Below are 24,382 nucleotides of genomic sequence, written 5' to 3' on the forward strand. Positions count from 1 at the left end.
GGATATTTTGCATACAAATAATGATTTTTCTATTCTTCCCATCATCCCTTGCTCTGTGATCTCCTCCCCTCTCCAGCACCCCTCCCTTTATACCCACAATGCTCTTGTCCTCGATACATAATGCAGAATATCTCATTCATCCCCCTGCTGAGGCATTGTACATCCTGTAGCATAACTCAGTGTGAGTTCGAAACTGGGCTGAGCCTCTCTGCTGGCTCTCTGTGGTTATAGTACAATAACATTAATCAACCATTACAGTGGCTCACAAAGCCCTGGATAGCTCATCTTGCTTTTATTTTCAACAATACACAATCAAATGAAGCAGGTGACACCCAGGGATATTGGCTAGTATGTCTAAAGATAATGCATATGGAGCGAAGCAGACTCTCTTAACATAAACACGCACTAAAATATATCATCTAACTGCAGTTTATACTGACCAGTGATGCGCGCCGAAGTCTGCGGCTCATGGGTTTGTCAAAAGGCGGGCTGTTCATGGCAAACTTCTCCAAGTAGCCCTCTGGCAGTCGGATATCAGCAGGGAGAGACAACCGCTTGTTTATGTCCTGAGAAAGAAAATAAGAGAGGAACGCTAAATACGTGCATTTAAATTACTGATTTAAAACTTTTTTTTAACTTTTGATTAGACAGGAGAAATTCCATAATAATTTGAAACAACCACCCAATTAAACATTAAAACCAAAACTATGAAAGCTTGAAATAAATATTCAAGAATCATTATATCCATAACAAGCAAGACCACATTTCATAATTTATCACAGTATACTTTGTTACAGGTTGTACCCCATAGTAATATAAAAAGAATAGCTATAAATTGCACAGAGTTGCTTTAAAAACATTTTCAAGCTATTCAAAACAGAATAGAAATATCCTTTATTGTCCCCCTTTATTGTCCCTCAGAAGGCTTTAAAATTATTTGATATTCAAAGTTTTTTAATGTGAACAGGACAAATATAACTGTGTCTATTGCTCTGTCCTTGAATTAATAAATGTGTATTATTAGTATATACTGAAGAATATGTTTTCATCAAATTAGGGTCATAATCAGAATTCATAAAAACTTAAACACTTAAAAAGAAGTCTTTCTGAAGTAAAGAAAAGAAGCATTTCAATATTCATGGAAAAGAAAATGCTGAATAGATGCCAAGGACTGCAACTCACCACAAAAACAAAGTGGTAATATTCAGCAGTTACGGCAGACAGCAAGTATCGGAGAAGAAGTAATGACAATAATATCTTTAAAGGAATAAGAGACAGAGTATTTTTTAAAGGTTAACTTAGATTTTTAATTTTATATAAATTCAACTCTACTTTGAGGCATCATTAAAGCGTTTCCCATCCAAACAGCAAGAAATCACAGGGTCTGATTTATCTTCTAAAAGTAATTTTTAAAAACATTGTGTTTAATGCTGAAGAAAACCTACAATTCAGAACCATAGATTAAATTTTGATAAAACACTGATCAGACTTTTCTTGGCTGACCATGATTTTCAGTTTTCTTTTAACCGGTAACCTGCAGATTAAACTTTTGGACTATTCATATTTTTTTTCCAAGCGATTTAAATAAGAAAGAAGAAATATGCTGCAGGTGATGAGTTAATACTTGCAACTCAACAGAAAGTTAAAAAAATTACAATGTCTGATTTTCAGTAACCTCAAAAAAGTGCATTAAAGTTGTGATGCATTTATAAACCAATAATAGTACCAGTTATCAGTTGTGATGTTTCCGTTCTTTATTCCTTTTTTCCTATCAAGAAAAAGTTTAACAATTTTGATCTCAAATCAATAATTTGTTTTGTTGTTTGACAAATAGTAATCACTGCAGCACCTAACAACTTGAATATTTTAGCTAAAGGTAAATTATATTGTTCTATCCATCCATCCATCCATTTTCTGTTCACCCTTGTCCCTAATGGGGTCGGGAGGGTTGCTGGTGCCTATCTCCAGCTACGTTCCGGGCGAGAGGCGGGGTACACCCTGGACAGGTCGCCAGTCTGTCGCAGGGCAACACAGAGACATACAGGACAAACAACCATGCACACACACACTCACACCTAGGGAGAATTTAGAGAAACCAATTGACCTGACAGTCATGTTTTTGGACTGTGGGAGGAAGCCGGAGTACCCGGAGAGAACCCACGCATGCACAGGGGAGAACATGCAAACTCCATGCAGAAAGACCCCGGCCGGGAATCGAACCCAGGACCTTCTTGCTGCAAGGCAACAGTGCTACCAACTGCGCCACTGTGCAGCCCCTATATTGTTCTATATTGTAATTAAATTTAGATAAATATTTTTAACCTAGTCTTCAGTTATAAAGCAGGTCACCATAGAAATACTCTTGAATAGTTCTTGCATGCAGCTTACTCTAAAACAACTGGAACAACTCGTCATTCCCTACAATAAATTGCCTCTTATATGTTATCATGTAAAACATATTCACCAGTGCCAGTCACAATTTGTTTCCATGGCAGCTGGAGCTGATTGGCCAAGCCTCAACAACCCCACAGTGTGACTTCTTGATATGAGCGTTCAAAATAATCTGTGTAAATTTACATGAGAACATTGGCTTCAGGCTACATGAGTGTTTGTGTATCTTTTGGGATAAAATAATAATAATAATAATAATAGATGGATTTCAGTGCTGGTAGAAGTTTTATCTGTGCTGAAATTGCATCAACCAGATTAACAGCAGGCATCTCAACAACACAGATGCATAACAAACATGTAATGGCGTGCCTGATGCTTTAGCAAATAGTTAATCATTTCAAGCAATAAAAAACAAGAAACAAGAGATGGTAAATATACTTTTTAACTTCAACACACATTTGAATGAAAAATAGGAATAGAAAGATGTTACAATGATAATACAATAATAAGAGAAGCCTTCATTCATGTGCCCTGTTTGATGGGCAAAAATGGTATTAGTCACAAGTTCACAAAGGCACTGGGACGCATACACGCTCATTCACTACTACAGATTCAATAAATCCCCCCACACCCACACACACACACAAATACACACGTGCATTCCCCATACTCACAATGCAGATCAGCTCCAGTAGCTCCCTCATTGTCCTCCTCAAATGTGTTTTTCAATGCACTTACACACACATGCGCTTTCAACAATGTATATGTCTGTGACCTGATACATGACTGCACACACAGTGAGAGTGAGGGAGAGAGAGAGTGGGCTGGCACTGTGGTGGTGTGCCATCCACATGCTCAAAAGGAAGGAGGAGGGGAAGGAGGAGCAGAGGAATGGACAGATTCCTGAGGGGGAAAAGGCAGATGGGGGGAAGGGGTGAATAAAGGAGGGGTGATGGATATGGAAGAAAGCACTGCTTTTATCTTTCTTTGCCCTTCATTTCTCCATCAGGGTACTTTAGCATCCTCAGATGCATAACCATACCTCTGCCTGTCTTCCTTATAGCAAGAAATATTTCACCCCAGCATGTTTTGCTCCCACATTATTCCCCCCATCATCTTCCTGCCTCTCCTCGTGGTAAACATGCTCTAAATTAGTCCTTTCCACTGCTCACAGCAGTCAGAAACTGGGCATCCAGAGGCATTTCCAATAAAACTGCTGTGCTCATCAGTCAGCAGCTCCTTCGTAAAGATGCAGACTGACTGAGGCTTGAGAGAAGTGCTACATTCAAAACAAGGTTTTGAACAGAAACCTTACCTGAATGCCATTAGCACAGGTACAGGTACATACAAAAGCAATGCTAAATGGAAAATCTGTTTCCGAGATTTATCTTTGTTCGGAGTATACACCATAAGTGCACAGAAAAGTTGTAAATTATGCTAGCTTCTTTTTCATAATTTAATGAAACCAATTAATAAGTCATTTTGTCAATGCCTCTGGCATCTGTGAGATACACACAAGGTGTCTTGTGACATTTGTTCCTCCTGCAGCAGCTGCAACAGTGTTAAATGCTAACAGCAAATGCTGCAAATACTCTGCAGTTTACTGGTGAGAAAAGCAACAGGCTTCTCTGATAATTCAGCTGTAAGAGTGTAAAGTCTTAAGACCCTGACATCTTGATAATCATTACGTAAATTGAAGGGAGAAATTAATCTGATGACTTTTACTGGTGACAGAAGCCTAAAAAATCTGGAAAGCTAACAGTAAGAACTTGTGCTAACAACACTTTTCGATGCTGAAGTTTTTATTGAAGGCAGAAGACTCAGTTTGTTAATTTCGGTAAAAAGGTGATGTGGGTAATAACTAAAAGAATAAGCATCAGACAGTAATATTAGACAATACTTAGTCTAAATAATAAAATAATAACTTGCTCAAAATGTAATCACGTTTTTGAGCCAATATTGTAATAACAACTTATCAATATTGTAACAAGTTATGAAGTAGTTGGTGTAACATAAAAACAATCTTTAAAAAATGTAAAGTGGAGGCTTTAGGTTATTATACCCAATTAGGACTGCATGTTTTACATATAATGGTTTTCTAAGTTGTTATACCTATTACAAATAGGCAGTGATCTGCCTTCTGCTGGAAAAACACAAAAAGGTTTCTGCTTATAGTTACTGATTCTAACCACTTTAATCCCAATATACTAATCCTACATTTATGTTAGATAAAGACTATTCAAAATGTCAACTTTATTACACATTTGTCTTTGCTTTAAAATAGAAAAAACTGTTTTACTGTGTCTGAGTTTCAACAGACAGTGTGATGTTGTCTCTGCTCTAAATATATCAGTGATTGATGACTACTCATAGCAAAGAGGTATTAAAAAAATGATAAGAGTTGGATTAAAAAAAAGGTATTGGCCGAATAGAGCTTTACAAAAAATAAAATAAGAAATAATCTACAAAACTCTGATCTGGCAATTTTTCTTTTCTTTTCTTTCTTATTTATTAGCTTTTGATCACTGTTTTATTTGGGTTTTGTTTGGCAAACTGTTGACACTAAAACTGCTTGGTTAGGTTTAAGAACCAAACCTACCTGAAACGGTTGGTGATTGAACAGATTAGTGGTCATTTCTGCCACCTAAATAAGACGACTCTGGATCCCAATATAACAGTACCAAAACCAGTACTGTTTTGATGTATTAGTGTGCCCAATCTATCAAGATAGCTCTACAATCTGATACCCCTTAAAGTTCTGGTACAGAGTGTAATGGATGGTGGTGGAGAGAAGGTCTCCCCACAGCCTTTGGTGTCAAATCTCAAATGATTAATATTTCCAGGTGTTCTTTCCTCAGAGCCATATCCCCAGAACAGTCTGTCAGGTGTAAAAGCCTTAGTGTATTTGTGTCTCTGTGCTTCATGCACCTCATTAGATATGCGCCGATGATGATTATTCCTCATGCGGACCCTCACTGGACTCTGAACCTCGTCAGAGGATGTCCCAGACGCTTGATCACTTTCACCATCTGATCCCATCTTCACATTTTCATGGACGATCCCTGTAACACACAAACACAGGCAAAGTCACTCTGTGGTTCAGGAACAAACAAAACACACTTAAAATAGATTTTGTAAATTATACAGACTTATTTGTTGATTTGCTAATTAAAACAAGCCATTGTCCTATATAGTTGTAGTGATCCAGTGTCTTACAAAATTATTCATTTCTATTGATTTTTGTTTTTCACATTACAAATGCAAACTTTAATGTACTTTATTGGGATTTTATATATCACTAAGTAGCATATTATTTGTCAATGTCCCCCCTGGGGATTAATAAAGTATATCCATTCATTCATTCATTCATTGTGATGACATACAGGGTATTCAAATGTAAACCAAACGCAGCACTTTGCAAATTTTTATTTTGAAAATCATATTTTTCTTTCCTTGGTCAACCACAAAGTAGGTGTTTGACCTACTTTGTGTTGGTCAATCACATAAAAGTCCCAAAAAATACTTTCAGGTGCATCACTGAAACACAACAAAGTGTGAAAAGGTTTCTGGGGTATGAATACTTTAACAAGGCTCTGAATCCTTGTTAGATTCCCTGTTCTATGAAAGCCAAAGACAGATCTCCAGATGATTGATGGCACCACCAGTAATAGGAAGGGGTGTAAGCCAAGTGTGTGTAAAATGGCACTCATAAGGTGAGGAGGTCAAAGATCAATGTAACTGCATGGAACAGGAGGTTTCCCATCTCTGCTTGCCACCCCCAACACCTTCATCTGGCCTAGAATCCATCTGATTAATGAGTCATGGAGCAGCTGACAAGACTGCCTCCATCATGTTGGTGTGTTTGTGAGGTAAAAGTGGGGGAAGGGATAAAATGGTCTCAACTTGCTGTCACAGAGACTCTGGGTCATGAACAGCACATAACATGTGTTTGGACCTTGGTGCTGGTGTTCATGTTTTCACTGAGTTTATTCAAAGAAGACGGACTTGTTCAAGAAAGGAAGTAATCTGCCATAAACTGCACCATTTACCCTTGATACAGCCAGTCAGCTTGAGATAAGACATTGAGACAGAGATTAGGAGGTTAGAGGGAGAATGAACATAGAGGAGAGAAATGAGTAGAAGGAAGGAAGGAAAGAAAGAAAGAAAGAAAGAAAGAAAGAAAGAAAGAAAGAAAGAAAGAAAGAAAGAAAGAAAGAAAGAAAGAAAGAAAGAAAGAAAGAAAGAAAGAAAGAAAGAAAGAAAGAAAACTTCCTTGGCTGACTGTGACACATCAGCCATGGGATTTAAAAACTCTGGGCCAGAAAAGTGAAACTATTTGTTTTAGTATGCTGGGCTGTCATCTGCAGACCGGCTAAGGCTTATTCTAGGTAATTCGTTTGTATTTATTCCTGTAATAAGGATACGAGAAAGACAAGCTGCATACTTTGTCATAGAGTTTGAGGATGGAAAATATGGAACAAAGCAAAAACAAGAACAGTAAATAATATTTACTGTTTTTTTAATTCCATTTTTGTCATTCCATATTATGGAGTTTTAAACATCTCTCTAGCAATAATTTAATTAAGCTAATATAGACCTTAAATTAGATCCTTTATTCTTATTTTTTTCTATTTGTAAGGCTTGAGAATATTCTCAAGTCTATCTGATGTCACCAGAAACATTTTGTCACACTTTTTATATCCTGGTATTAAGCATACCACCTGTCCAGATATGCAAACTAACATAGACTTATACAAACTGGGCTATTAATTTCAATAATTCTGAGATATACTAATTATGGGTTTTATATAATAATTTTATATAATAATCAATATCATAAATTGTTTTATATTACAATTTATATCTGAAGGATGGATTTGTTTCTCCCAAATAAATTTTTTAAAAACTAAAAACTCAACCGAAAATTGTTTTAGAATGACAGAATTCTCCCATTACGCCACTGTAGTAAAAACTGAGAAAGCCCAATGTTGTGTAGAGTCTTATCTGGTTGTATCATGTCCCTATACTAATAGCATCACCTCCTTTACCCACTTTTTCCGTAAGTTGTGTGCAGTACGGAAGAACCTGAAACCCTCTGTACCTTTGAACCCTTGATAAAACAGGAAGAAGTCATCTAATTTAAAAGTGTCTTGGCTGCAAAAACAACAGACAGTGAAGGCTTGGTTGCCATTACTATTCTTAAAATAATACGTGTCTGGGTGGAAAAATGGTTGGCAACAATCTGGAAGTATCTGTGTGTGTAGCTCTAAAATGAACAACTGACTTCAAGACTGGCAAGAAAGTAGAAAACCTGGCTAGTTAATGATTAAAGATCTCTCGTCTGGCTATAAGCCTTACATTAATAAGAGAAAAATAACAGAAAAACTTAACACTCTAATTTGCTTTATCTCTCAAATCCAATTTATCTGATACTATTTCCATATAGTTGATTTTAAAAAGAGAATGGCTGCTAACACACTCACTTGTGTGCTATTGTCACTAAGTTTATACTTCCATATCTAACTTGTTAAAGCTTTAAACATTGTTAAAGAACTAAATATTGTATTGATGCGATTATCTCATAGCAGTAGTAATAGCTGTAGCATGTTTTATCATTAAATGAAATAAATCAGGTTATATAATAAGTTACGGTTATTTTGTAAGACTTTAAGACAATTTCTTTAAAACATCTAAAATATTATAAGGAGATTGTAAGGAAATTATTTTAGCATTTGTTATGTTAAATGTCTATAAGTTGATAAAAGGAAAACATGACAAATAGTAAACATACCTATATATGTAAATTTCGGTTTGTGTTCAAAGGTTTAATCACATCACACTTCTGATGTAAGAATACAGGTAATAACAGTAATGAAGGTCAGATCACGGAGCAGGCAGTTGTCACATAATCAAGAATTAACTTTCACAACCCACATGGTGAAACCTTAAACTGGAGGTAACTGATACCAGAGTCAATGGAAACTGATCCTGGGCATCTACAAATGAACAGAAGCTGACACAGTTCCACAAGGTTGTGACAAGTGAGTATTGAAGTACTACAAGTATAACAAAGAAAGCCATTTTAGAGGGCCCTGATCTTGCTTGTTTGCATATACAGTCAAGCAGATGAGGGTGAATGAGATAAGACAACATGTGGGGGGAGGAAATTTCCATCACTATGCAAACCAAACCCAACAATCAGCCCAGGTTGTTTCACATTCAGTACAAAGCACAAATGTCACACACTTCTTGTTCCACCACATCGTCTTTCTAATATCTCCTGCAGCTCTCCTTTTTCCTGTTTCTCTGAAGACAAAGAGCAGACAGTAAATGTCAAAAGTTACACTTGCATTCCTGCATGCAGACCGGTTGGCCTAGTTAGGGTTGCTGACTAAATGCTAGAAGACTGAGCGGGATACTTTCAGGAGATCCTCATCCAGCTCTGCATGTGCTCCAGGAAGGTGCAATTCTATATAGAGCAAACAAAAAAGAACTTCAAAAGGAGGATGCAAAACCCAGTGAGGAGTAGTCTCAGGCTGTGAAGAAAGTCAGAGGTTTACTTCAAAATCTCTGAAATTGAAGTCAGAGACTAAAGGAAATCTTTAGATTTCCTGTTATGAGCCTGCTAAACCTCCTCTGTTTAACTCAGCATTTTTACTTACTGCTCTTACAAGCTAAACTATATCAAACTTTTAAAAGAGAACTCCTTGGGACCACGTTGCCAGGGGGTATACCATAGCAATTTTATGTTTGTGCAGCCTTGCAAGTAAATCAACCTGAGAAACTACTTGCATAAACTAACTTCTTTGCAGAATATATATATATACGTATATATATTTACTATTTTATGTACCCACCAGTAAAATTTGTATAAAAGCTTCCAGTGTGGATGCAACCAAAAGTCATCTTTAAGTTTGGATGGATGAAAAATAATATTTTACTTGTAGAATATTTGTAGCCAGCATTTTTACCTCTATTTGAAAGATGCATACAGTTCCAATACATTCTCAGATGTTGCCTTGGATTGATGGATATTCAGCATCAGGGTGCAGATGAGCTGCTGGTGAAGATGGACTTACCGATCCGGTTTCCTGGTGGGCGGCACGAATCCAGCATTCGAAGCATACGGAACGGCGACAGCCTCAGAGGGGTGTCTCTCTCGCCCATCCTTATCCCCTCTCCGATTTTAGCCTCTCCCACCTTGGAGTCTCCCACCCTGGGAGCAGGTCCAGAACACCCTTGGGGATTGTCTGACATATCCGTTCTTGAAGAAGACTCACGGCACTAACATTTGAATATCTTTAAATGTTCAGAAATGCACTTCACACAGTATGAAAACTAAATCCAGGCCCTTTCAAGGAACTGAGGTCACTTCAGATGAGGTTTTAGTCAATAAATCCAGGCAGAAGTCTTGTTTTAGAAGCTGTGGACAATTAAAGGTCCAGACTTTTAGTCTGACAAAAATCCAGTCTACTGTATTGCCACAGGAGAACCAAGCAGAGGTCTAAGATTATGAGGACAGTGCAGGCGCACTAATGACAGCAGCAACTCCCTTAGCTGCAAATCCACTTCAACATTCTATCTCCCTTTCAGGGTATTTTCTGTAGATTCACTCTCCCTTCACTTCTCTTGCTTTCTCTCTTCTTTCTCTCTGCAGTCACACTCCTCCTGCTGACTAAGGAAGGTCAAACAGCGTGCAGGTAGGTAAAATGCTGCAGAGATGGCCCAATGCATGCGATGTCTCAGAATAACAGGTGCTCTGTCTTCATTTGTATCTTCATGACACACGCAAGCAAACACGTGCAAAGATTCACAACACATTTATCTTACCCCTCCCAGGGAAAACAACAGTTTCATCTGTCACATGCTCAACTATCTGACCTCATCGGCTACCAGATCTTCTGTATCTCTTGTTACTTTTCTTTTCTTTTCACGTGACGTCCCGATTCCTCTTGTCCTTGTTTTTTTTTTATCTCTCTTGTTGTGTCAGATGTTTTTTCTCATGTCCTCTGCGGTCCCACTGTTGTTCTGCACACCACTCTATCCAGGCTGTTATGCTGCTTACTCCCTTCCACTTCCCTCTCTCGATCACTCCCTCCTTGCCTGTGGCGCTCCTATCAATGCTTCAGTCCTCTCGCTGCTTCCCTTCACCTTGCCATTACTCCCCTCCCTCTCATGTGATAGCAGTCGCTTTCTCTCCGCCTCCTCTTGTTACCATCTCTCCCTCGCTTGTGCCGAGATCAGAGATGGTATTGAAGATCGGTGCTGTCTTTCGAGTCATGAGCTGATGACAACATTTTCTGCATGATCAGCCTCTTTCTCAATCCCGTCCCTGTTCCCCTCCTCTCTCTCATGTTCACTGGCTCTCTACTCTCTGGCTCCTTGTTCTTACCACTCTCTATGGATAAAATTAAACCCTGAGGCTTTTTGATAGATGCCTCTGGCATCTTAGCAGCTTTTCCACTTTTTCTCTCTGTCCTTCCTCATGGGCGTGACACAGCACAGTATTTTGGCACCAAGTATCACAGGTCATCTCTTTAACATGACTTACCTCACATGCAGAAAATGTTCCCACCTAAAAAGACATATCACCTACGTGACTGTTTGACTCTAGCTTACAGATAACAGAATTCTAGGGCTGCACATTATCAGGAAAATCTGTAATACTACTGCTGAATACTAAGACAATAGCCAATCTTGGCAAGTAAATATACATTAAGGTTTGTCAAGGGCAGAGAAAGTCCTTACACACATCTAATACACTACTGGCATACAGAATGTCCATGCTTGAGATATAACATTTGACGAAATATTGCATAGAAGAGTGCTTTGAGATCCCAGTATTGCAAACACTGATATTGTGATTGCAGTTTAGCTTGGTGTACAGTACTGTATGCAAATACTGAGCGAGTAGTACTAGCATTAGATAGAAGTATGAAAATACATCAGTCAAGGCAACTTTAAATGATTAGCATTGGAGTTAGCATTGGAGTTGAGTAATCTGAACCCAAACTACAGGTTGTTGTATCGTTTACAATTTTGTCAGACACATAGACAACAAGTGAGTTCTGTGGCCTCATTTGTGCAATGAGCTTATACATTTAATTTGTTTAAATTAAAAAAAAACTGTATTTATAAGCTGTGCACATTATTTTATCTAGGAAATCTATGCTTTTCTAACCCCTTTATATTATTCTCTCAATGATGTTCATAGTGAACATCTTTGTCTGTGTCTGTGTTCAGGAAACGTTTAAAATGGGGGTTGATGTTCATTAAATCTTGACAAGTTTACAAACCAAAAATAAGTTCATGAAACCAGAAAGAAATTCCACAGATTTTGTTTTTACCTTTACTGAAAATGTGCTAAAATAGGTGACAATCTCAACTATTATCAACCTATCCTAAAAGAGAGACAAAACATACAGGGGCTGGTGCGGAGAAAGGATCAGCCAGAATAAGGCATGAGTGTACTGACATACATGATACATTTTTACTGATTAAAGATCTCAGTACCAAATAAAACTGTAAAAGTTTCACGAGTAAGTATTGCTTATATGAAGACATGGATCAAATAGGATCTGAAAACCGCAAACGTTATCTGTATTATACAGTTCATGCTTAATGAACTTTGAATGAATTTGGCGCACAAACTCAAAGTAACCAACGTTTTCCTCAGCTTTATGGAGCAAACCTCTCTGCTTGCCCCACTGTTTATGCACACTGATTATTACTAATCAATACAATGTGCTCTTCTACAAAATGTTTATTTTTATTCATTTAAGTAAATAAAGCCCATTAGAAACTTTTGCAAGAAGAATGAGAATCAATTTCTTAATGAAAAAAATTATTGATGCAAAATTAACTAAATAGTATATTACTGATCTTTTCTCACTGAAAATAGTTTCAAAATGTTTTCTTTGTCAAAAACAAATGCAATGTTTGATTTAGAAGGTCTTTCTGAAGGAAGTGTTTTATTTTCAGTGATTGTCAGGTGTGTGTGGATTGTGGGTTGTGACTTATACTTACACAAGGGTCTACCATTAAGTTGGCTGTGAGGCGAGTGTTTATATATTTACCTAAACACTCACAATAGCTTCACACCTAAAGAAAGGATCTCACTAAACTTTGCAGGTGTGTAATTGAGTCTTTAAAGGTAGACATTAAAGACGGATGTGATTTGGCCCATTGGTGCAGAGAGCTTCTGTAATAATAAGTGTTGATGACTAAATACTCATGGGTGCCAGGTTGCCAGCGGTAATCTCCTCTTTTTCAGATTGTCATGCATATTTCCCAACCAGGTTGTCTTTGGAAGAAGGATCTTTGATACAGCAGAAGATAACGCCTTAAAGAAGTATTTAGACAAAGTGGGACGTCTTGGATGGATACTTCATCTAAATGTCAACAAGATAAAGTCATAAAAGGCCATCTTTCCTCATAATAATTAACACTATATAGAGCTGATCCACAAGCTGGTGATAGATAAAGCCTCACATCCTCCTTCACGTCGGTTTTCAGGCTGTCTTGTAAACATTAACTAAGAAAACACTCTCATTCAGAGGCTCCCACACCCTACTTGTCAATAATGATAAAAATAATAACAAAGTATTTCCTAAAATAACAGACGAATAAGATTTTAAAAATGTCTGCATGTGGAGGGGAGACTAAAAAAGTATTTGTGAGAAATTTAAGCATTTTGGTGTTTACTTTTTCAAAAATCTGCATGCCGTGTTTCAGTAGGTCACACTCTTTCTTAGATTAGAGCTCTGGTCGCTTACAGTGAGCTGCAAATAAAGTGATGGTTTCCAAAGATGAATCCTTTAGCTTCAGGCTGGATAAAACATCAAGGATAAAAGGCTCTCCACTCAGCCCTTCACCCACCACTGTTTCCACGTCGCTTTACGTTCACAGACACAATGTCAGACTCGAAACAATTTCCCCTTGATCTGCAACCATCACACACCGCATTTTGCTCCCATATAGGCCTCATTCACCATCGTACTGCCACTTTCTTTTAAACATTTCTACAGTGAAATTATTTCACATAAAACAGTGTTGTCACATTTTCTTTCTAAATATAATATATAATGCAGCCCGTCTCTACACTAAGCCAACAATAACAATCAAAGTGCATTTTTTTATCCCTGAGGAATATGCATAAAAGAGAACCATACGCACAAGCCTTGGAGTGGGAGATTTTTAGTCTCCAGTAATTACCTCTAAAGCTCTTCTCTGCATCTAAGGAATCTTATTATTCAATTACTGGGACTGGAGTGCCTCCTGTAAGCTTCTAGCTCTGTTTACGTTGATCCCCAATATCCCAAACCCCCAAAGAACACATTTGCACATTCGGCTTTGGAAATTACCAGCAAAATTATTCATTAGCAACGTCTTGCTTAAGCCTCAAGCGAGCTTACAACACCAATCACAAAAAAAGGAGTCGGCCCCATTGTTCTTATCAAGTCCAATCCAAGAACCCATAAATGGATAGCGGGAAGCACAGCGTATGAGGGAGAGGTTTCCAGCTATTAATGCAGTATTAATGTGCTACATTTAATCCCTTTCACTGATGAGGTCTCTGAAGGTGTGCAAATTGCAGGAAAAAAATTATTTTATCTTTGCATTTAATATTTAAATTCAGTATCTTATGTAAAAGAGAAAAAGAGAGGAAAGGGGGAGCAAAGGAGAGGAGACATCTGTGACATTATCAAAATAGCAGCTTGCGATGCGTTTGGAGACGGCAGCTTTTAGCAGAGTTGTTCTCTCTGTGAAACCGACAGGATGGCCGACTAATCCTCAACAGTGTAACTACAGATTTTCACACAAACACAAAGGCAGAGATGAGGCTGAAAACTGCATCGCTAATCGTTCCTCGCTGCATGTGTGGGTGTCGCCCTATTTAGCAACAGATTAATGCAAACCTGTGAGTTGGGCACACACTTCTAAAGAACAGAATTACCACAAAATGCCACGTTATTTACTGATCTGTGTCTGTCTATACAGTAGTAGTAAAAAATAAATAGAATTTCTTTCAGTTCTAAGGTTTTATAACTTTTCTTATTCAGTCTTAAAAAAGGATACCTTGATATATGAGTTGACCTTTTACATTGTAATTTATACTGTAACAAAAAGTGCAGAAATAGCGCATAGAAAGCTAATCACACCCAATGATTTGATCAATTTTCAAACAAGTTGTAGAAGTAATATCTTATGGGTCTTGTGTTAGTGTTTGAATAGTTTTTTACAACCTTGCTTCAGTCTATTTACAGGCCATTATTTATATGCTGTTCTTCGTAGTTTCTGCCAAAGGCCCCTAACGCTCATCCATCCATTTATTTTTCAGTAATTCTGTTTAGGGTTGGCTTCTTGTCTGTTTGAACGCTGCCTCAAATTTGACTCTACAGCTGTTAGAACTCAGTGTTTTGACTGTTTTGCAGTTTTCTAAAAGTTTGTTCCAATTTAGTGAAGCTTAAAAACCATGTGCTGCTTCTCCATGTTTGATTCTGGTTCTGGGGATGCAGAGTAGACTGGAACTAGAAGACCTTAGTGGTATGGAAGGTTGATACGACGACAACAGGTCTGTAATGTATTTTGGTACTAAGCCATTCGGTGATTTAAACTAAGGGATCTAAGATCTGTGTTTCTGCTGGTAATTCTTCAAAACATTGCAAACCTGTACTTCTTTTTCAAACAGTTAGGAGGTCTAACAGACGATTCCTACATGATTTTTGTGGTGAAAATACTATAATTTTTCTGGTCTCAAATTTCCATCAACACAAGACCATTGGATGGATGGATGGATTGATGGATGGATGGATGGATGGATGGATTGATGGATGGATGGATGGATGGATGGATGGATGGATGGATGGATGGATAAAAGCATACTTGTTAGAATTTCAATTATGTATCATGTAGGCAATAATATGTGTCTCTACTCTAATTCCGTTTCACATTTATTTCTACACTTGACTTAAATTTTAAATTTTTCCATGTTACGTAGGAGCTGTGTTTACGCCAAACAAGCCAAGTGAGGCCTGTGGAGGCTGAGGTCTAGTTTCTCCATATTTGGGTGAGATTTTAGTTGGCTTTGAACAGCCTGACCTTAGAGTAAAGCTGCTGAAACAACCACTTTGAGGAAGATTAGCAGCTGTTCTCTGTATTTTCCACTTGTGAATCATAGTTTTCCCTGTGACGGACTAAGAAATAACCTTATAAAAGTCTCTATAAGTGTGTTTATAGGGATGTTTATAAAAAAGCCACAGCTCTACCTCTAAGATTCCTGTTTATGTCTTTTCTCCTATGAGTTATATTAACACACACCTAATGCTCTAGACCTGAAAACTGCCAAAACTTCAGCAATAATAGAGATAATCAGATTTGGGGACAATCACTGAATCATGCGCATTTGATTAGCACCACCTGGTTGCAGCCAATCCTCTTAATTATTATGAAAGTAGGGTGTAGTGAGGTTATTCATATAATTTTAAGACATGATAAGGACCAATTACTATTTTAACCATGAACACAGTAGAAGTAAAGGAGATTGTGCTCTCCTTTTACCTTGACTCATAAAGACGAATACAGCGGGCGGGTAAAATGATGATGAAGAAAGTGAGAGACAGAGAAGTGGTGGGTTATCTCCTTAGTGCAGCAGGACAGAGAGATTGCATCAAGCCGCTCAATTAAAGGATGCAACGTGCTCTGACTGTCGAATGGCACACAGTGAGTCAGCAAGACCAACCAGTTGGCAACACACACCCACGGAGAGTCCCCCGTAACATTTCAAGCTACACCTTATCAAGATTTTAATAATAGAGTAGCATCTATTCTAGGTTCTGAGTCACGAACTGGGCCTTTTGGGGGATCTTCAGAACTCAGAAGCAGATGTGGAGTTCAAAGTCACTCCACCAAACCAATAATCTGTGGGCTCTGGCTTATACTCTCAGTTCTACATGAGCGTTAGACTACCCATTAGTTTACTCACCAGAACACATGGATCTAAGCCGTCCATCATAAAAGATATCTTGATCAGATAATGTGCAGTTCCCTGCAAAATATTCGTACCCCTTGAAAATCTTTCCACGCTATCATTTTACAAACATAAATTTCAACGTATATTATTTTAATTTTAATTCGACAGACTTACACAAAGCAGGATGTAAATAATATGTGGTTTTCAAAATCGTTTATAAATTAAAACTTGAAATGTGTGGCTTACATTTTTATTCAGTCCCAATAGTCATTACGTTGTAGACGTCACCCCTCACTACAGCAGCAAGTCTTCACGTTTCTAAAAACTTTTAATCTTCCACACGCTGAAGGTTTTGTCCATTCTACTTTGCAAAACTCCTCAAGCTCAGTCAGACTGGATGAAGAGCAGCTATGAATGTCAATTTTTTGAGTCTTGATAAACATCCCTAATTAGATCCGGTCTGCATGGTAACTGAGTCATTCTATCAGATAAATATGCTTTGATCGAAATCACTATGTTTAGGGTTGATGCTTAAAGGCAAACCTCCACCCCAGTCATCATTTACTTTTATTAGTGTATCCTCCCCTACGGCTCCTGACATTAGTCATCCAGCAAAACTCAGAAATGAGATTACGGGGATCCATAAAGCCTAATGCAACATTATATAATGCAGATAGAAAGAATGCAGACCGTATTTATGGCTTCAGTATAAGCATGGATTTGTATTTGTGCACGTTAGATTACGGTTTTGACTCTCCACATCATAAATAATATTTGCAGAAAAGTCAAACTCTGTCACAAACACATTGATCTATTCCAGCATCAAAAAAACTTAGAATAGAGTGTCAGTTTTCCACCCACAGGTGGCAGCAACATCCAGATCCCTCAAAATTAAACACATGGATCAGCCGCAAAAATAAAAGCTTTGACGGTTAAAGAAAATAGGAATGTTTATCTCACTATATGCTCTGCAGGGATTCCTTGGCATCACATTTAGACATGGATACATTGTCATATCTTAAGCATTTCTCAATAAATATAAACACACCAAGCAATACAGAAAGGGAACTATATGGGCAGAAAATGCAGTGCTGAAAATTATGCTGTTTTAGATGTCAACATGACACAAGGAAGATGTTGAAGTCACTAATTTTTACTATTTTTAGATTCAAATAGCAATAAGTAAACTTAATATAAGACATATTGAGCTGAATGTAAAAGCTTTAGATTAGGTTTTTACTACAATACAATAAGAGTCTTATAACACACAATATACTGTAAATCAAAAGTGGAAAATGACACAAGCTCAAACTGAGACTGAACATCCCTCTTTTAAAAAGAAATCTGCCATAAAATATTAACTTATAAATAACGTGAGTTTGCAAATGAAAGGAACAGTTTTGATTCTGAAGTTAAAGTTATCTGATTATCTGCAGGTTTCGAATCTAACCGTTTCAGATAACATATTGAGTGAAGTGACCACAGCAGGCATGCACATTAAGAATTATTATTTTATCAGACCATATGAATACAACTATATTAATTGTAATAATAAATTATATATTTGCTCAAGTTATGCGTAACTGGGTGTATTTTAATATTTGTATAATAACACAAATTTTGAACAACCATGGAAAAGACTGTTTACCACAGAGGTTCCCAAAGTTAGAGTCGCAACTATGTAACAGGCAGCACACTCTTCAAAATCAAATGTTACATTAAAAATAATCAAAGAAGCTAAACGCAGACTTTTAAAAGCTACAGTCTATATACAAGTAATTAAATTAAATAAATCCATTAGCTGCTGATGTTGTTTGTGTTGTCATTACTCTGTTTAATTCACTACGTATGATAGCATGTTATTTTGTTGTTTAGAAGCTGAATAATTTGGAACCCCCTGATATAAGAAATAATTTTACTAGTTAAGGAAGCATGTGATATCTCCAAGAAGGACAATGCTGATTCTGAAAACCCTGAGAACCTTGCTGTGTTTGGAAATGAAGCAACACCACAGCAAATAATTATTAGAATCAATGTTAAATTTGATCCAAGCAAAAGGAGACAGTATGCAATCTTATCAGCATGAAAAGAAGCCAGCTTAATTTTACTGAAAGATTCCTCGGACTTTGGAATATTTACTAACATAGCAAAGTTTGATATATTTTCTTATCTCGGTTAGATTCAGGTATGACAAAAATGCCAACAGAAGAAACCTTTAAGGGGTCAAATATACTTTTTCTTGGCACTGCACAACTAACTTAACATCTGTATTTACATGTATGTGTGATTATACCCAAAGATCCAGTCCTGTGCAGGCTCAGTAAGGCTCTTTCCCTCTCCAGCCCTCCACCTGGTTCTCTGCGCAAGGCGGTGCGGCCCAGATGACTGGCATATTGACGCAGGAAGGAGGGAGCACTATGAGAGGCAGGAGGGTGCGCTGAGCACACCACGGGCACTGAGATGCACAACATACAAGGGCAGGCATGGAAAGAGACAAAAAGGGAAAGAGAATGGAGAAGAGGAAAAAAAAGACAGAAAAGATTCAAAAAGTAGGACAGGCAGAGAGGACCAAAATACAGGACACATGAAAACAATCGGGAATAGAAAATGGGAGAAAAAGAGAGAGGAAAAAAGAGATGACACAAAGTAACACTGAGACCAAACACAGAGTCAAGCCGAATACGGAACACATAGGAAGAGTACAATATGGAGCAATAAGAGGTAAAAGGCAAAGAACTTGTGCAGTTGCTGTGTTCAGGTTAGAAAATGAAGCAGCAGCGGCACATAGCAATTTGAATGTGAAATTAAAAAGTGTGAGGCATGCAAACTGGAAAACATGTTGAGTCACAAGTGATGTGGACAGCTGACAAAAGCAAGACATGCAGAAAGAAAATCAACGCACAGACTGAAGAAAGAAGGCAAGAAAAAAGCAAAGCATGACAGATTTTTAACCTTAATGTTGAACTTAATGTTTTTTCTTGGAAAGCAAAACCCTAATGATAACACTAAGAATGTATGTTTTATCATTTACACATCATACTAATAAGCACTAACACATTTGTTTCTGAAGAAAGAGGATCTCCAAAGGACAGATAATTACTTCAAATAGAATTAAAATGCCAGTGTGATTATAAAGGAAAAATATGTTTCTTTACAAAATTCTCTTCCTCCATGATAAGTATTTTTATCAGTTTTGCAAAGATGTAGAGATGAAAACATGTGGGAGTTTGAGCACATGTAGGCAGGGAGGTGTCACAGTGCAGCAAAAGGCCATAAGAAGACGGTGATGTAGAGTAGTTGTTAAAGTTTAATGCCCCTTCTTTTCTCATCCTCTACATTACCTCCTCTAGCCTCTTTGCACTTGCCGCCCGTGCTCTCTGAAAATGGACTGACACAGCTTGAGCTATTAAAGGCTGAAGAGAGGCATGTAAAAATGTAAAGATGGAAGCAAAAGCCGAGGATTGCACTGACTAAAACAGTAATAGGGGTATAGATGCTGCAGCGGTGGAGCTGGAAATCAAGACTTTTGCATCTGATATAAAAATTTAAATTTATCACAGCACAATGCAGCTACAGTACACCGTGTTCCAAATTATTATGCAAGTGATATTTTCTCAGATTTTCTTAAATGGTCAATGGAAATGATGGTCAGTATAATTTTCAAGTCATGAACTATTACAGTATAAATCAAATTGTACTGAACAAAGCTCCCCATGAGAACAGTATTTTTTTCAAAAATAAAAAACTCAAAATGCACTGTTCCAAATTATTATGCACAGCAGATTTTCTAAACATTTTATGGATTATAAAGAACGGTCACTCTTTGAATGTGCAGCATTAAGTGAACACATGTACTAAAATCAAAAGCTATTTCAATTAAAAACATCTTAACAGACCAAGTTACATGTTAACATAGGATCCCTTCTTTGATATCACCTGCACAATTCTTGCATCCATTGAACTTGTGAGTTTCTGGATAGTTTCTGCTGGAATTTCTTTGCAGAATGTCAGAATACCTTCCCAGAGCTGCTGTTTTGATATGAACTGCATTCCACACTCAGATCTTCTGCTTGAGGAAACTCCAAAGGTTCTCAATAGTGTTGAGGTCAGAGGAGGATGGTGACCACACCATGAGTTTCTTCCCTTTTATCCCCATAGCAGCCATTGACACAGTGGTATTCCTTGCAGCATGAGATGGTGCATTGTCATGCATAAAGATGATTTTGCTACGGAAGGTACGGCTCTTATTTTTGAACCATGAAAGAAAGTGATCAGTCAGAAAGTCCTTTGCTGAGGTCATTTTCACACCTTCATGGACTCTGAAGGGGCCGACCAATGATTCTCTCCCCATGATTTCGGCCCAAAACACGACTCCACCACCTCCTTGCCGACGTCACAGCTGTGTTGGGATGTGGTGGCCATCCACCACCAGTCCACTACTGCATCCATCTGGACCATCCAGGGTTGCACAGCAGTCATCAGTGAACAAGTCTGTTTGAAAATTAATCTTCATGTACGGCTGGGCCCACTGCGACCGTTTCTGCTTGTGAGCTCTGGTTAGGGGTGGCCGAATAGAAGGTTCATGCACCGCAAGCCTCTGGAGGATCCTCCACCTTGAGGTTCCAGAGGCACCAGCAGCTTAAAATAATTGTTTGCTGCTTTGTAAGGGCATTTTAACAGCTGCTCTCTTAATCCGATGAATTTCTCTAGCAGAAACCTTCCTCATTATGCCTTTATCTGTACAAACCCATCTTTGTTTTGAATCAGCCACAAATCTCTTCACAGCGCGATAACGCTTCAGTTTTCGTTAAATATCTAATGTTTTCATACCTTGTCATATGGCACCACACTATCTGATGATTTTCGGCAGCAGAGAGATCCTTTCTCTTTCCTATATTGCTTGAAACCTGTGGCCTGCTTAATAATGTGGAACATCCTTCTTAAGTAGATTTCCTTTAATTGAGCTCACCAGACAAACTAATCAACCCAGCTCTCTGAAATTAATTATAGTGATTCAAAGAGTCCTGATCACAATACTATCTATAAATTTAATAGCACAACAAAAAATGTAATCTTTATGACACTTAAATCCAATTTGCATAATCATCTAGAACACGGTGTATAGCTTTAAATACCACTTTTCTGGGAGGGCGTTTATTATTTTTGCCACCATTATGCCCCATTCTGCAGGCTGAAGACTTGATTTTCTGCCTGGTGCCAGGATAGGATGCAAACCCATACAAAAACATCCTTGAAAGCCTCAGTGTGAGGTCTCACATTTCTACATTGAGAGCAGGAACTGTAATCCTTGACGATGCCCAGCAGATGGCATCCAGAGTTTCAAGCAAACATTGCTTTTCTCAATATGAGCAAAGATGCTGTGGTTTGCTTGAAACTGAAAACAGAATATGAGGTCACAAGACTTTAAAACTTTGTGCTATTCTGTCTTTTAGCCTTGATAACCAAGATAAACAAGGAGGTTATTTGTGATGAAGCTGATGAAGGTGTGGGTGCTGATGAAGAAGAAGGTTGGGGTGCTGTAAGAATATTTGCAAATGTGCAAGCTCACCCTTTTGACTCTATTAGATACAAGACACAATTTTACATTCACACTTTGGGGTTGAAAGCACATACGAGCAACCAAATGCATTGTTTCTGTGAAATCAAGTGAAAAACAAAAATAAAATATCTGTTAGCAACAATAACCAAGAATACCCTTTCCAGTAAATCTTTGATGATTAAAGCACCATAATTTTAAATAAAAAGCAATGCACAGATGTACTATCCAATGAAGATTTCAGAGCTGCTAGCTCTTAGTTCATGACATTATGGAAAACAGCAGCCCCCACAGCGCATCCCCCGAGTGCGCTGTGGGGGATAATAAAATAAAATGTTACTTTTGCTACAGTAGTATAATACTTGTAGTTCTCCGACAGTGACCTTTGGAGATCTTTTGATTTCACCTTGATTTCATACTTAGAAGAATATTAAGTCCTGGATTAGAGTTCTCTAGACACTTAGTCAACTTAGTTTTGCACCCAATCCAAATTAAAAACGGTCTCTATTGCATAAATGTAATCAAGAGAGAGATTAGATTTTTGTTCATTTTCTGTGTGGGATTATGATACTGCAATGCAGGATTATTTTTAGTTTGAAGCTTTTTGCACATCTTTTCTAGGGATACAGAAACTGTGGAGGATGCTGTAACTGAAACCAGGCAAAAATAATAAACATACATATTCTTGAAGCAGAAAAAGTGCATGACATCATACTTATTTTTTTGTTGTTGTTGTCCTCTTTTTTTGCAGCATGAAAAGGTCTGCATATAACTTATTAACATAGCAATTTTAATAAGTAGTTGAATGTCTCAAGAAATGTTGACATTTTTTCAGGTATTATTTTAGTCTCTAATGGCATGGTTATGGAAATAGTAACAATTTCTGTTTGGTCCTGTATTTCAACTAATGAATCCTTTAGAGTTATTCATTTAAAGCCTTTTGTTCCACATTCAATTGTTTTGCATGTGCTGTATGCTTTGCTGTTGCACCAGATTGACAATGCAGATCGCAATAAGGAGATGTACAGTGCATGTCTATAAAGTAGCAGCTATTTTTGCATCAGCTCCTGTTCTCAGCCATTAACACACCAGGTGCAGAAGTGTTCAAAGAATTTTTATTTTTTTTTTACTTGAGTTATTATTATTCTGTTTAATTCTTGGGAAAACTCCAGGTTCTAATTCAAAGAAGCAAATGCCAGAATTTGACAACAAATCTGAAAGGATGAATCACGTTGAAAGGTTTTTTTTTTATTAAGTTATGCGGACTTATTTATTTTATGGTTACAGATTGCATAAAATATTGAAAAGTGAATTTGCCTGTTAGAAAAATTAGGCATCATGTTTCAAAAGATTCTTCCCATTCTTGCAAAAAAAAAAAAAAGCTTAATGTTTTGTGAGATTTGATTCTTTGTGCATCTGGCGCTGTTTTAAACTCTACCAACATGCTTTGGTTAAATACATGTTAGGGTGAATGAGAGAACAAAAGTCAGTTCTTTACTTTTGTTACAGTCTTCGGATGTGAATGTTTGAGCCTGCTGTCTTAAGAGACAATGTCATTTAGACCCCGCAAGTTTGTTTACCCTGTGCGTGGTCTGGCAGGGTTGCACTAACCTAGAAACTGTTGGTTTAACAGGACCACCCCCCAAGGTTCCCTCTGTCATACAGTGACATTTGCCGCTCTTCTCCTCAATGTTGCGCCAAGACCGCGGGAGAGTTAAGAGACTTCCACAGAAACATCGCTATTCTGAAAATTTGTTGTAATGTAACTGAATCTTTTCTTGTCTTTAACAATAAAATGTTATGTTTTCAAAATAAGAGCTAAAAGCATCTTAGTTTATTACTATTTATCAATATTAATAGTAATTGTCTCTACTTTTATGCTGCTCAGTTGGATATATGTTTTTTCATTAAGTCCATCATTTTTTCCAAAAGCTTCTCTTTTTTTCAGTCAAGAAACTCTGTTTTTACCTTTGCTATTTTAAGTCCTTCCTTAAGGTCTTCTGCGTGATTTAACTCTGCCTTTGAAGAAGCATGTAGTAAGTCACGCTGATATTTTAAAGATCGGAGCTACTCCCAGCAATTATTAACTTGCATTTTTGTTCATTTTAATTATGCAAGGAACAAAGTAGATTATTTTTTGTGATTGCATTTATCTCCATTCTCTGAAAATGCTAGAAACTAACATAGCCGAGACCGTGGCTGCTTTGAAAAAGTTAAGAGCTCTTCAAAACCTACAGGATTTGCATAAACTGTTCCTAACTAATGATGGTTAAAACAAGCCAAATTCCCCTAATAAAAAGGCTTGGGTGTAGTAAAATCTAACATATCTTTAAATGTGCAAACTTTGGAGTAATGCTTCTCGCGTGTTCTCATTCTATAAAAAGTTTATATTTTGAAAAGAATGTTTCCTCCTTGACTGTCTAACCTGTCCAAATCATTGAATGCCTTTGCACTGATACAAT

The 24,382-nt window shown here is 37.5% G+C and overlaps 1 protein-coding gene across 7 annotated transcripts in view; it reads right to left on the minus strand.

Moving 5' to 3' along the window:
• The window catches only part of LOC116727943 (cyclin-dependent kinase 17-like), a 53,754-nt gene that overhangs the window by 13,588 nt on the left and 15,784 nt on the right, over positions 1–24,382 (minus strand). For 4 of the 7 annotated variants that reach the window (XR_004340900.1, XM_032575651.1, XM_032575640.1 and 1 more), the window contains exons 3-5: positions 18,657–18,818; positions 5,320–5,453; positions 441–566 (exon numbers count right to left, since the gene is read on the minus strand). Coding sequence is in view for 6 of the 7 variants with exons in the window: in XM_032575651.1 (XP_032431542.1) it covers positions 441–566; positions 5,320–5,453; positions 18,657–18,818 (422 nt within the window). In the remaining variant the exon portion in view is untranslated. Of the gene's footprint in view, positions 1–440; positions 567–5,319; positions 5,454–9,470; positions 10,696–18,656; positions 18,819–24,382 lie in introns of those variants that run through there. The other 3 variants (XM_032575679.1, XM_032575667.1, XM_032575675.1) reach the window with 2 other exon arrangements.

Source organism: Xiphophorus hellerii, chromosome 1, assembly GCF_003331165.1.
Source record: "Xiphophorus hellerii strain 12219 chromosome 1, Xiphophorus_hellerii-4.1, whole genome shotgun sequence".
NCBI lineage: Eukaryota > Metazoa > Chordata > Actinopteri > Cyprinodontiformes > Poeciliidae > Xiphophorus > Xiphophorus hellerii.